This window comes from Thermobia domestica, chromosome 16 (assembly GCF_964235325.1).
Source record: "Thermobia domestica chromosome 16, izTheDome1.hap1.1, whole genome shotgun sequence".
Classification (NCBI taxonomy): Eukaryota; Metazoa; Arthropoda; class Insecta; order Zygentoma; family Lepismatidae; genus Thermobia; species Thermobia domestica.
Genome location: NC_137469.1, coordinates 180,621,225 through 180,636,285, shown reverse-complemented (window position 1 = coordinate 180,636,285; position 15,061 = coordinate 180,621,225). Strand labels below are relative to the sequence as shown.

General features: G+C 33.3%; 1 protein-coding gene across 1 annotated transcript in view; it reads right to left on the bottom strand.

The window, feature by feature from the left end:
- Positions 1–7,476: 7,476 nt before the first annotated feature.
- The window catches only part of LOC145673525 (uncharacterized), a 36,903-nt gene continuing 29,318 nt past the window's right edge, over positions 7,477–15,061 (bottom strand). The window contains exon 3 of the mRNA XM_081743307.1: positions 7,477–11,254. Coding sequence (XP_081599433.1) covers positions 10,624–11,254 — 631 coding nt within the window. The 3' untranslated portion in view covers positions 7,477–10,623. The remainder of the gene's footprint in view (positions 11,255–15,061) is intronic.

Genomic DNA, 15,061 nt, shown 5'->3' with positions numbered 1-15,061 from the left:
AGTGATAGATGTGTTCAGTCGATATGCCTGGGCTGTGCCATTAGAATCTAAAATTCAAAGGATGTCTTAAAAGCATTGGAAATTGTGTTCAAAGAGAGAAAACCAATTACATTCCGAACAGATAAAGGAAGTGAGTTTACTCATAAAACAATAAAGAAGTACTTGGAGGACAACAAAATAAAACATATTACAACTAAAAACCCTGATCTAAAAGTTAGTATTGTAGAACGTTTTAACAGAACTTTAAAAGAAAAATATAGAAGTATTTTACAAAGTATCAAATGTACAATTATTTAAAGGTATTACCTCTTCTTGTGAAATCATACAATGAAGGATATCATTCAAGCATAAAGATGTCACCTGGAAATGTTTCTCAAAATAACCTATTACAAGTATGGCATAATCAGTATGATAATAAAATAAAGAAGAAGAAGAATACAAATTTCTCAAAACATGTTAGGATTGGTGATGCAGTACGAATTAGTAAAACTAAACGTACATTTGATAAAGGATACATGCAAAACTGGACTTGGGAAATATTTCAGGTGTAGAAGATAATACCAAGAGATCCACCTGTTTATGAAATAGAAGATTTAAACAAGGAACCAATGGATGGATTATTTTATAGAGAGGAATTACAATCTGTGACGTTATCAAAGACGTTTTTCATAGATAAAATCATACGTACAAGAAGAAAAGGCAGCAGAAAAGAATATCTTGTTCATTGGAAAGGATATCCTTCTTCTTTCGATTCCTGGATACCTGCATCAGCCGTAAAGAAGATCGAGAAGTACAATGGAACCTGATGGAGAGTTTTACGTTACGCTTCCCAGTAATAATTCTATGGAATATTTTCCTGATAACACCTTAACATCATACACTACTAAACTTCGTCAAAGAATGGAATTCCTTGAAAAGTGGGAAGTGGCTATTGTTGAACTTCATTATAATCATTCAATATTAAATATTAATGAAGAAAATAATAAAATTTTTTACAAACCTGAAAAAGTGATGAATGAAAATTTATAACTATTTCTGTACGTTATTACACTGACATCAGAATTGATAAAGATAATTAATACGTACAACAGATTCACAAATTTACATATTTCATATACTTGTGAGAGTAATACCTGTTTTATACGACGTCTTCGTAAAGACATAGATGTAGACGTTGCATTATCACCAAGTGTTAGTGCGATGTGGGATTGGATCCAAACGTTGATTTAAAGGATATGCAACAAGGCCAAAGCATTCCAAATTTACGTTTAGGACTTCCATCTACAATGTATGTGTATTGTGATATAATTCAATCTGTATTTGTTGAAGATACAGTAGCACCATCATTACGTATCATAAATATGAATCCTGTGAATCATACATTTGGAAGTAGTGTTATAGAAATTTTTAATCTTCCACATTATGTACCTATAGAGAAGACGCATTTTGAACACATCAAAATAGATATAAGAGATAGTACAGGCTCTCCACTGGCATTCACTTTCGGAACTGTATGCGTTAATCTACATTTTCGACCAGTGCGTCAACATCAACAAATATGAATAATCCATATTTACAATATTATGAGAAACAAACTCTTTCTGGAACTGGAAACGTCTATGTTGGATCCCCTTATCAAGTTGGACATGGTATTGGAAGTTTACTTGGAGGACTATTTCGTTCTGTCATGTCATTAGTAGAACAAGGAGCTAAAACAGTCGGAAAGGAATTATTAAAATCTGGAGCAAACGTTATTACTGATGTCATCGTCGATAAACAACCTCTTAACGAATCCTTTTATCAACGAATGGGTGAAGCGAGATCCGTCTTGCAAGATAAAGCAAAAAAGAAACTGAAATCTATGCTAGGATCTGGATATCAACGAAGGAAAAGAAGAATTACACATCATTCCATCTTTAGCCCTTCATCATTACCCATCATCAAGCGCAAGAAGAAGGGCAAAGGGAAACGTACACAAAACAAAGCAAAATCAGTCCTATAAGAAGAAGAGGAAAGTATTACACGATATTTTTGATTAAATCATCATCATCATGGCTTTCTTACATCATCAATCCTGCAAGAGTGTAAAAAGTGAACTAGACATTTTTTTCTACAAAATCAACGCAAACCAGTATATTGGATAATCATGTTGTTACATACAAACCAATATAGTTCAGTAGCTGATAATGCTCCTATAGAATTTGTTATCCCAGGAACAAGTGATGAATACATAGATCTACCACATACTCTTCTTTACATCAAAGCTCAAATCGTTAAGCCTGATGGATCAGCATTTGTTGAAAGTGATAAAGCTGTGGCTCCTATTAATGCCTTTTTAAATTCTGTGTACAGTGAAATGGAAGTGTATTTAAATAACAAACTGATTTCACTTCCATCTCATAATCATCCACATCGATCATACATTGAAAAACTGTTAAATTATGATGATTCTGCTAAAAGTACTCTTCTTCAATGTGCATTCTGGTTTCAACATACTGCTGGACATATGGATGCAACATCTAGTGGTAATAGAGGATTTCAACAACGTTATGAATTAACAAAAAAAAGTGCAAAATTCGACATGCTTGGACATCTTCATTGTGATATTTTTAATCAAGATAAATTTTTAATCCAAGGAGTAGAATTACGTCTCAAGTTAATTCCTGCAAAGCCAAACTTTTGTCTCATCGCTAGTGATTCGTCTGTTGAGGCTAAAGTGAATATTTTAGACAGTGCTTTACATATTAAAAAGATTAATGTTAGTTCTACAATAAAACTAGCACATAACAAGCTTCTACAATCAACAACAGCCAAATATCCTCTCACAAGAGTGCAAATGAAGTCATTCGTCATTCCAAAGGATCTTTAATCAAAAACAATTTATAATTTATTTATGGGAGTATTACCAACTCGAGTGATTGTGGCGTTTACACTAAAATGATGCCTATACAGGAACAATAACTTCAAATCCATTTCACTTCAGACATTTTGACATCAACTTCTTCTCTTTATACATTGATGGAAAACGTGTACCTTCAAAACCTTTACAACCAAATTTCGAAAACAACCTCTATGTTTCCTCATATCATACCTTATTCTGTGGATCAGGTATTCACTTTTCCAATTATGGTAACAATATTCCTTGCCTTGCGTTTCCTCAAGGATACACTACCTTTGATTTCGACATTACCCAAGATGGAGAAGCGTGCAGCATTGGAATCTCATCAAACATGGCTGTGTTCGTCTGGAAGTTCATTTTAAGAATCCTCTACCAGCACCTGTCTCATGCATCACATATGGCGAGTTCCAATTTCTCTTAGAAGTGGATCATCAGAGGAACATCATCATGGATTTTTAAAGGTACGTTATTTAAATACCATACCATATATGTACATGTCTGCATTTTTATACATGATGTCCTCTACACTAGATTTATTGAATGCTTTGCAAACAAATTCTTTATTTCAAAATCATTTCGTTGGCGTATATGGAGCCAATCAATTACCAACACATGTTCCACTACCTGCAGCTATCATCATAAATACTGATCCCTCGAACAAACTTGGCACACACTGGATTTCTGTATATATTCATACTGATGGACGTGCCCACTAATTCGATACATTTGGATTTCCTCAATATGTAATGCAACATATTCAATTTCTACGTTGAAATTCCACTTCTTATACATTTAATAATAAACAAATTGAAAGTGTGAAATCGTCCCTATGTGGACATTATTCATACCTTTTCCTTTGCTTCAAAGCTAAAGGAAAGTCCTTAAATGAATTTCATTACACTTTGTCAACTCCAGAAAAAAATGATCGCCGCTTGCTTTATTTACTTTTACAGGTAATCATTTTTCCTGTATACATATCACCATGTCTACATTCTTCTTCTTCGTTTGTTTTGAATACTCTTTTTTTATAGATAAAATTCTAGGTATTATTATTGCAGGTAGTCATTTCTCCTTCTTTATTATAATGTGTTTGTATATATTATCATTTGTTGTATTTTTTATTTGTTCACGATGATAGATAAAATAAATTTTAAGTCTTTCAATTTTTTTTCATTTCAGAGAATAAAAGATCGTCAGCGGATGTATGGGCAACATCACTGTACATAATAACGTTTATCTACGCTTCACCATCAACAACAGTAGTATCATCTGTCAAGTTATCATTAATTGAACAATGAACTCTGTGTGTGTAAAAACAACAAAACTGTGTACGTATGTATGGACAGCATCAGTGAACAGTTTATGGCAACTGTAAGTTATCAACTGGACAACGAAAAAAATCTTAAGTACTCTCTTTTAAAAAAGTACTATACTTACCGTCGTTTTAATTGTGTAAATATCATCAACATCAATAAACACTTTGTAATCTTTTTTCTCTTTGAAAACAAATGTTTTATTTTTTATTTTTCCATTTCCTAAGAAATATGTTTTATGATCAATTATGTAATTAAATACACATATCATAAAACATATTTTTTAACTCATTGAATTAAAGAATTTCATACTAATTTTTTTAAAAAAAAAGAATCTAAAACTGAATTTTAATTTAATGATTTAATCACATAACTACATAATAATAATAATAATGAATTCAAATACTTAATCAGTTATTCTTTCGTAAATTTAACCAAGTATGTGAATTCAACATTCTTATGATAGGACTTTTGTTTTTAAAAATTTAATATTAATTATTTTAGTTCCTTTTTTAAAAAAAAAAGTTCTATCATACTTAAGACAGTTGTATAATAATAATAATAATAATAATAATTTCAAATACTAACTTTTATTTTAACATTCATTTCAAGAATTTGATTTATTATTTTTATTATACATATCACTTATAGTATACGAGGAAAAATATGTTCGGATTTTTTCTTATCATAAAAAAAAGTACACTAATTAAAAATCCTATTATATTGATGTGTATGAAACGAACACAAAACACACACACACACAAATAAAACATTTCACTTTCACTATATATTTTTATTACATTTGATATGTTGTTTAGTATACATGAAAAAACAAATCAATTTTCTTCTTTATGAAGAGACGTTCAAATCATTGATACCCTCCGAAGGTTGAGTATCAGTTTCCCCACCATGGCTGTGTCTGTACACTATCAAATAAATCAACCAAAATTGAATCTATGAGTTTTTGTTTGCAAAATACTTTCATTTCCAATTTAAATCTTTCACCATCAATGTTCACATCACTGTTGTTATCAAGAGGGACACTTGGAAAACTGATGTTCATACCATTAATAATACTCTGTTTATCTACACAGGTATGGATGCCGGCAAGTCCTCTGCATGTAAGACACTGCGATTGTACATGATTACGAATAGTTTCTGTACACAAGTCACAATATTCACGTAGCACACTACAAACTTTACTCTTTTTCACATTATGTTTAATACACGGTAATATTACCAAGAAATAAAGCCAATCACTTCAAGTTCAGTACACAGTGTTTCGAGGAGCATGAAGTTTTCGTTTCTTCTCTAACATCAATTTTTCACCCATTAGTTTTTGCACCACCAGTTCGTTTCTTCGGCCAAGAGATTTTATAAATGTAATTTCCACTCGAGAATTTAAATAGTCCGTAACAAAGGGAGTCAAATGTACAAGTTTCTCCAACTCAGACAAATTTTAACTCCACTCCAAACACAAGTCCTTTACCAACACGAATCACTGGCTCGAATGTATCACTATCTAGTCCAATACAAATTAAGTTGGTTTTCATTGAATTAAGTCCATATTCCACATTTAACAAGTACTCTTTCTTGGTAACCATAGTTGATGCACAAGCACTCAAGGACATTTTACTGCAGTAGCTGGTCAACACAGAATAACGACACTGCATACAGATGACTGCACATGCATGAAGAGGAAGGCAGGGGGCGAAGAGGAAAATTCATATTTCATCTCGTTTGTACATGCCACCATACACTTACGATGAGTATACCAGTTCAGTAAATTCAAGATCGTGCATGTTACGCCCAGATACATTAATCTTCATTCATTTATATATTAAACAGACATTTCCACTTTGTAAATACGTTAATAATGCACCAATTTTTCAGTACAACGTCCTGGTAAAATCACATTTTCGTCGCCTTCAAATGTCACACATGCCTTCCAACCATATACCGTTGTATTTATCTCACAGTTTATAAAACGAAATGGTACTCAAATCTCGCATTTTTGTAAAGGGTACCATTGATGGCTTATTAAGCTTATCTAATAAACTCATTGACGATGACATCTTTAAATTTGATTTCTTCCTTTGCAACAGCTGCTAACAGAATGATATAAACAAGCACATACGTTCCGTTTACGCTCTCGGTAGGAAAGGTGGGGGTTTGGGGATTCAAATTACTAGCCAATACACTAATACGAAAAAGGCATGTTTCATCTTGTTTCTACATCTGGTAGGCGTCCCAGAATATGAGCATAGGAACAGCGGATTTCCACAACCAAAATTTTCCCACGGGGCTCCTGGTGGTAGCCCTAAAAGGCTATGAGCATAACAACTACAGGCCTGTTGAAACTTGCCTTCGAATTCTAGGAAAACAAGGTAATTTTTTGCTGACTCAGCAGCCAGCTATCCAGCGGGGCTTCTAATATATATATATATATATATATATATATATATATATATATATATATATATGTGTGTGTGTGTAACAACGAGTTGAATCTAATATAGTTTATCCTCAGTTCGTAACATTCAATCGTATTTACGTAAATATACAGTTTTAGTGACAAACTCGTAGTGTATATTGATAATCTTAATGATATTAATTGCATAGAACACCATAAACTATATACTAATGTTAGTCTCTCCGTTCTGCGGCGTATAGGTCAGTTTATTATTACATTAGCAATATCGGTTGCGTATTAGGGTCATTCACATATACTTTTCGAATGGCGTATTTAATAGAAGATTGCCTATGCTCTTGCGCTATGTAGTGTTGTGCATAAAAAGCTAAAAACGGAAGAGTCGCTCAGAACCTACCATAACTTCGTACTAATATACCCTTTGATGTACTTGAAATGAATTGACATACGGGGGATAACCATATGAATTTTCAACTCCAACTAAAGCAAATCCTCACATTGGGCATTTTTTCAATAAAGAAGTGGAATTTGGTGTGTTGTAGAAATTACCTCTTCCATTCTTAGAAGTGACTGCAGACTGCAGCCTACATCAATTATAGCTGAATTGAACTATTGTGCACGCATTTCTCATTAATTATTAGTGGACAATCTATGAGTTTTCAAATATTGGATTTAACTAAAGGTCGGGCAGAGCTTGGACAAATAGCTATAAGTTTTGTTAGTTTCAATGATGTAGGAATGTTGTTCGGTTAAGAAAAACGTAAAAAGAAAAGAAGAAACACTAAGCCCAGGCATAGGACGAAATGTTGAATTCTACAAAAATAGAACTAGGATTGAGTTATCATTAACATCTGTAATTCATTTATTTCGCTTCACTTGCATGAATTCATTTGGCCTGAATCTTAACAAATAAAAAAATATGTAATATACAAAATCAAATTTAAAAATATCAAAATATTCTCTACATAAGAGCCTAAGACATAAGTAACACACACACACAAGAAACAAATAACTTAAATCCAACAAAACTTGATCCACTAATCACACCTCAATACTATTCGAATGAACTTTGTACATTTTGAAAATGAATTTTTATTTTCATAGGGGCAATCTACTATCACTTTTGTATAATAGGATTTGTCATTTCCAATAGTTTTCTACTGGTCGTCTTCACCAGTATTCACTATATTATATTGATTGCATGTATAGTGACATTTTTGAAAATAAGATATTGAAGTAAAGTTTTGTCTATGCTTGTCGGGAGAGTTCAATGCTTTAAACGATCTGCACTTCCATTTATATCAGGGTTGTATTTTAGGTATTACTTAAATGCTTTGTCATATTGCGAGGACATTGAAGTGATTTTGTTATAAATTGATACCTTGTCTACATAAATTACAAGTTAAATTTTAGATTGAGACGCTTGCTTGTTATTAGATTAGGTTCTATCTGTCATAATGTTAATGTGCGCATTTTTCAAGTTTGCGTTATTAGTAAATCCCCACTCTTCTGAGGGAAGTGTACGGTCTCACCTCATTGGAATTCATTTTAGAACCTTATTTGTTATGAACCCTTCGAGAATTGTAGCAAAAGCAGGGTGGAAAAAAATCATGTTTATTAAAAATCATTTTTATCATCTTTTTATTTAACTCAATTTTTTGATTTAAATCAAATCTTACCTTGCATAATACAAGTCGCGAACTGAATAAAAAATATTAGGAATTAGTATTAAATTTTAATTACGCCATTTAAATGAAAGTATCAGGGTTGAATTTTGAATTAATCCTCAATCGTTAACCTATTTCAATCCCAAACAATGTTTCTTAAGGATTAAAAAAAAGTACAGCAATGTATATCAACGTGACACTTTTCTTTTCACGAAAGTTAGATATTTGTCAGGTGCAAATTTTTAAAAAACTGGAACTAGCTGGAGGCACGAAATACATAAATTTCGCTTAAAATTAACTAACTCACTCTAGTTCTATGGAAACCGGAGGTTCAATGCCGTGTTCACGAAGGCTCTTCTGTCCTCAGTCAACTGGATCCAGGTTTTACTTTGCATTCCTATTTCTGCGAGATGCATCTTAATGTTACTCCCCAATCTGCGCCTAGACCTTCCTAATGGTTTTTCGATTGGAGTTACATTTAAAACTTTGAAAGCGTTCCTATTTTCTTCCATTCTCGCTACATGTCCTGCCCACTTGAGCCTCCAAGATTTGATTACCCTAACAATGTTTGGTGAACGGTATAAATGATGATGTTCCTCACCATGAAGTTTTCGCCATTCCTCATTTACGTTCCTTTTGGTTCCGAATGTTCGTTTCAGGATTTTATTCTCAAATACTTTCAGTCTGCGTTCTTCCGTCAGCGTAAGCGACCATGTTTCACAACCATACAGCACAAGATTCATGTTTATCGTTTTATTTATTTTAAGCTTCAAATTCCTCGACAGAATTCGCGACGATAAGAGATTTTGAACTGAATAATAGCAAATTCCCTGCTTTTAGTCGATATTTAATTTCCTCGTAAATATCGTTTTCTGATCCTATATTAGCCGATGGCAGAACTTTGTCTTTCTGCGATGAGCTTTTGTATGTCAAACTTTTTTTGCACATTCCAAAATAAAAAATCAGGATGATCAGTTTCAGCAAAAGAAACACTTTTGATTGCTAAAAGTAAGTTTTACACGACGTGGAAAACAGTTCAAATGCAAGGCGTCCTTGCATTTAAAACATCTATACATAACAGGTATGTTTTTATACTTTCCTGTTGGCTATTTTATTTCCTCTGGCAGCTTTTCTGCACAGGTGCGGAAAATTTTATGCAATTACATCGCAGATCGCGACGTGTTCTGCAATAGAGTATATTAGAAAGCATCTACTACATCAGAAGTATTATCCGATATTTTAACGCATCCACAATTTGTCGTATTACGATCCCGAGGAACTTCTATGTATTTAGTACATAAATTTTGCCCAAAATTTTAAAATGCATTTTTTTGTTTTGGAGAGGGGATCGGACCCCTTTAAATACGCCCCTATTATCTGGAAACACAAATAGACAATGACACAAAAGAGTTTTCAACTTAAATGTCCATGGTGATTTTCCCGTTGAAAGAGAAATTTTTAAACCCTGTGTTACAGAGAAGAAAGCAGGGTTCACCCGTTACCCGTTCAAACGGTATTTTCCCTGATAGTTCTGTACATGATACTTTTTTCCATACTGTGCTTACATACATTTGAGTCTCATTGTTTAATGATTATTATCTTCTATAATGGAAAAAACAGAAACGAAACGGGATTTTACTAACTTTCACTTTAAATTAATTCGTTTCGGAATTTAAGTCAACGATTTTTATTTAAAAAAATCAAGTAATTTAAATCTGGATTAAAATCGTGATTTAAATCAGATTGAGCAAAAGTATGGTCATTTTCCTGGATTGTCTTTTCTTGTATTTGAAAGTAAACACAACCCGAAGCGTTTAAATATGAAAGTTGATCTGTATGTATATTCTCATACTATTAGACGTATTGTTGCAAAAACTGTTCAGTGATCTTGGTCAACACCTTTTTCGCTGAAGCATCTTTTGTCGAAGGTCACGTTACTGTTTTGCCAACATGTCTAATACTGGGAGGATATATCAATATGACGTTAATTTTAGAATACTGTATCACGTTTTCTCACCTGCGTGAAATTATATAACATATGATATAGTTCTTGGATCTTTGAGTGCGTTGTGTATCATAGTAGCAATCCGGTTGTCATAACATTTTTTTTTTATTTTCTCATTTCAGCCTTGAATTATTTTAAACGCTTTCTAAACGATGTGGAGTATACGTACGGTTTTTTACATCAAATAAGACTTTCTGGTTAATATCTAATTACAAATTCTCTGTTGGACCTGCGTGATTTAACATCAGACTTTGCAAAAGTATATTCTAAAATGAAAGAATTTGCACACTTTTGGCAACAATAGTCTGTTACTTTGCATGAGTAAGGATATGTCTTTTTAGTTTATCATTAGTAATGAATAGCTTACTACATTCCTTGCAAGAAAATCGTGCGTCACGTGTATGAGTTAGAGTATGCCTTGCTAAATCAGAATTTCTAATGAATTTTTTACCACATTCCTGACAGCAATAGGATCTTTCACGCTTATGAGTTGCCATATGATATGTCAGATACCGTTTTGTAGTAAATGACATGCTACACTCACTACAAGAGAACGGTCTGTCTACTCTATGAGTTAGCATATGGCTTGCTAAATAAGATTGTTTAATGAACGTTTTACCACAGTCCTGGCAACCATATGGTCTTTCAACTGTATGAGTTTCAGTGTGCGCTTTCAAATACCTCATCGTAGTGAATGCTTTACCACATTCTTCGCAACTGTACGGTCTCTCTTGGGTGTGAGTTAGTACATGTCTTCTTAAATCAGTACTTCTACCAAACCCTTTATTACACTCTTGACAATGATAAGGTTTGTCTTTTCGATGCGTTGCTTTGTGAACCCTTAAATTCCTTTTTGCAGCAAACGTCTTACCACACACCTCGCATGAATATGGCCTCTCAGTTGATTTAGTTGAGTCATCTCCCAAAAAAGGCATATACCTAGAATAAAATAAGTTAGTTTAAATGTGAATTCCTTCATATTAGCGTTTTAAGACATTGATTTCCTTAAACCTCAACTCACTTTCCACGATTAATTGAATTATTAATTCTTCTGAAATATATATATATATATATATATATATATATATATATATATATATATCCGGCTTTAAATATAAGAAATGTGTTTATTTTAGTATTGTAGACTAATTTAGAAACATATCGATATACTACAGTGCCTGGGTGCATACGTAGTGCTAGGATATAACAAACGTTGCACAAGTTTCAGTCTAACACTTGCTCTCATCGTCTACTCAAGATAAGGACTTTACAAATCTTTATATGTCGATTTATGCTCATTGTCTTGTTTCAAATAAATAACTGAAACCATTCGACGGAATAGAACATGTTGAAAACATTACATATATAAACTAAAACTTACTTTTCTATAAATACAAAAAAATTTTCTTGCTTTTTCTTCTCTTTTATCACATATCAAACGTGCTCAATTTATATCAAAATGGTACAGATAATATAAAGGTATTCGTAAGCTTTCTCTAAATTATGTCATAATTTGTTTTATAGTGTATTTGAGATACATTGTTTGGTTCTAGGTTATTTCACTACATTCAATCGTTAAACATATATTACATCAATTTCTCAAAAAGGAAAATTGGAACAAACTATATCGCAGTTTGCCTTACATATTTCTTTTTCTAACTTATACTGTTTAAAACAGACAGTAGTGGGAAATACTGATATTAGAATTCGACAAATAAATGTCATCAGCAAGCTATTTTGTAGTGTGAGAATTGCAATTTGCTTAAGGAAGCTATTTGCAATTTGCTTAAAGAAGTTGAAACTAAAAATCTCGTGTGCCTCTTTATGGCCAAGTGGCTAACGCGTGTGATCGTAGACAGTATCCCGGTGAAAAATTATCTATTTTTATTTATAGTATGTTCTAGTCTATGTGTATTTTATCTATATAATCTATAGTGTTACCGTGTGGATATCACGTCAGCGAAACGAAACTAAAAATGAAATTAAATCTGTCAGTTTTACGTCGCATGATTATGCCGTGTAGCTTAAAGGAGACGGTACTGATGAGAAATGAAGGAAATATGGTAATGAAGGAAGTGGGAGGAAACAGAAGAGCAACGATGAAACACACGCACACTGTGTTCTTCGGCCACAAAGTTCACTTGGAAATGAAATCTTTAAGTTTTACGTCCCACGGTTATGCCGGTTAGGCTAAAGGAGACGGTGATGATGAGATATGAGTGAAATGGTGGAATGAATAAAGTGGGAGGAAACGGGAGTACCCCGAGAAAACCCACGAGCACGGTGTTTGTCCACCACAAAGTTCACTTGGCACGAGCTGGGATTGAACGAAGGACCTCACGCGCCAGAGGTGAGCGCTCTATCACTAAGTTAACGTTGCCTCACGAAAAAAAGTATATCCAACCAAACTAGTCATTAAGCTAAGAGTACAGTATTTGCAAGATGTCGAAAGTACGTTAATAATATTGGGTTGGTGCAAGTGAAATCTCAAACTTACATGTCACTTTCAGAGGTGAAAAGAATAAAACTATTCTACCAGAAAAGTCAATAGTCTCAGGCTAAAATGACACACTTTAGACGTCGTTCAAAAACTGTTACACTAATGAAAACGTCTGAGTCTACGATATAAAGAAGTCGTTTTCTGCATGTCACATTGTCGGTTCGAGATAAGGAAAGTTCTTCCCTACCAGGAAATATTTAAATGCTAGAAGACATGGTTGTTTGGATTAGAGTTTAACATCATTTTCTGCAGTAACGCTATAAAACATGAAGACTTAACTTGGAATTTAATTTGGAATCCAAACCACATTACCTTCCGTAGGAAACAAACGCGGGTCACCCAGCCTGAATTGGTGCGAATCGGTGAAAGGGGCGTTAAGAGAACACGATAGGAAAGGTTTCGTACTGTAGTCATATAGCGTATGCATAGTTCGTCTGTAATTGCTTGAATGCTCATTGAAGGCTCATTTTCATTGATTCTCTGGAGTTCATAAGAACGTCTGTTGGTCGTGGAGGGTTAACGTCAGTTTTCAATGTTGTTTCACTTGCACGAAATTTTGCATATCAAGGGTGTATAGCCCATTCATTCGTCAATTCTGGGCTAACCCATTCTTGAGTTTCCTCTGGTAGGCCAGCACAATGTCCAAGTTTGAACTCCTGAAGGAAAATCGCTCACAATTGTGTATTTTTCATGATAAACTTCTACATCACCTTGGTAAACAATGCAGTGCTCCTGTCTGACTGGGCATCTCATCTGTTTTCTAAACATGTATTGACTTTGTGATATAGTACATTTGATCTCTGTCCATCCATTGTTGAATTACAGAGGGTGGCTTCTTAGCACATGTAAAACTGGACTTTCAATTGCATCAGGATAATAGATATATATTATTTTAGTTTGTGAAATAGTTGATCCTTTACAATTACCAAGCGAATTACATGAAACATTGTCACGTTATGCTAACGAGTCTTATTCGACTTATATTGTTATTCAGTGGTGCCCATCACCCCTCATGTCCATAACGCACCCTCCCTCAATTGTCTATCCGTATGTGTTCTTCCTTGAAAAAAAAAAATCTTTTCGATTAACTTTTACACCCCCTCAAACATATTTATATAGATTTTTACCCCCCCAAATATTTTAATGACACAGTTTGCGTCATAGCCCCCCTTTGTGGGTACCCCTGTTTTATTTCTTACATGTGTTCGTAAATTGTAACTTTACAAATACTAAAGGAAGTTATGTTCTACTAAGAGTAACCAGAGTTATCGCAGGCTATAATTTTATGAAAGAAAATTCTACGAGCACAAGAGTTTGAATACGATACTTTGGGTTTTGCATATCAAAGCTTTACTATCGGATTATTATCACTTATTGCTACTCTGATTTCTCACTCCACATAATTATTTACATAAGAAACTCTCCTTACGCAAAGATGTGAAAGTATTACAACATATTTCCATCTTCCAGTTTGAAGATGATTATATATGTTAAATATTTATGGTTGCATTTGCTATCTTAAGAGCCTGGAAAAATTTATCTTGTTCGAATAAAGGTCAGGGGATTATGTCTTCAGTCAGTATGAGAGTTTTGTTTCTGATAAATGTAAAATATATGTATATATTAAAATGCGCAATATGTATGCGCTCTCATATTTTTAATTGTTTGTAAGTATCTACTTTGCATTACACAACTTTCATCGTGAAAAATATCTTACGGACATTTAGAATTTACATCTGGTGTCATGAGATATGAATTCTACTTTATTAATGTAACATGTGTTTCTTCATAGAGACTCTCTATTAAGGTGTTAAATTAGAAATACTGAAATGAAATATTTAAAGCTACAAGTTTGTGCTTTGTAAATTAAAAGAAATATACTAAGTTCAGATTAAAGATAATTAGAAAGAATTGTTAAAATATTTTGCAACTCCGTGAACAAGATGTCTTGGAAATTGGGTTGAATTAGAGACCCATCAAACTTTGGATAAGATCTTTTACGGGGCACAGATTGATTTGTTGTTTGATGAGGTTATGAAAGGTAGTTACCAACAAGTTATTTGTACAATGACTCCTTACAAAATATGAATTCCCTTATATTACAGAGTTGAAGAATTATGTCTTACGAAACAGCTCTTAGTAGAGTGATGTTCGTTCAGCAGATTGATTACATCAAGATTTCCGAATTACGTCTTCCAACTGTTAAGTGAAATAGTCTCTTACTGCCTCATCTCACACATTCTATG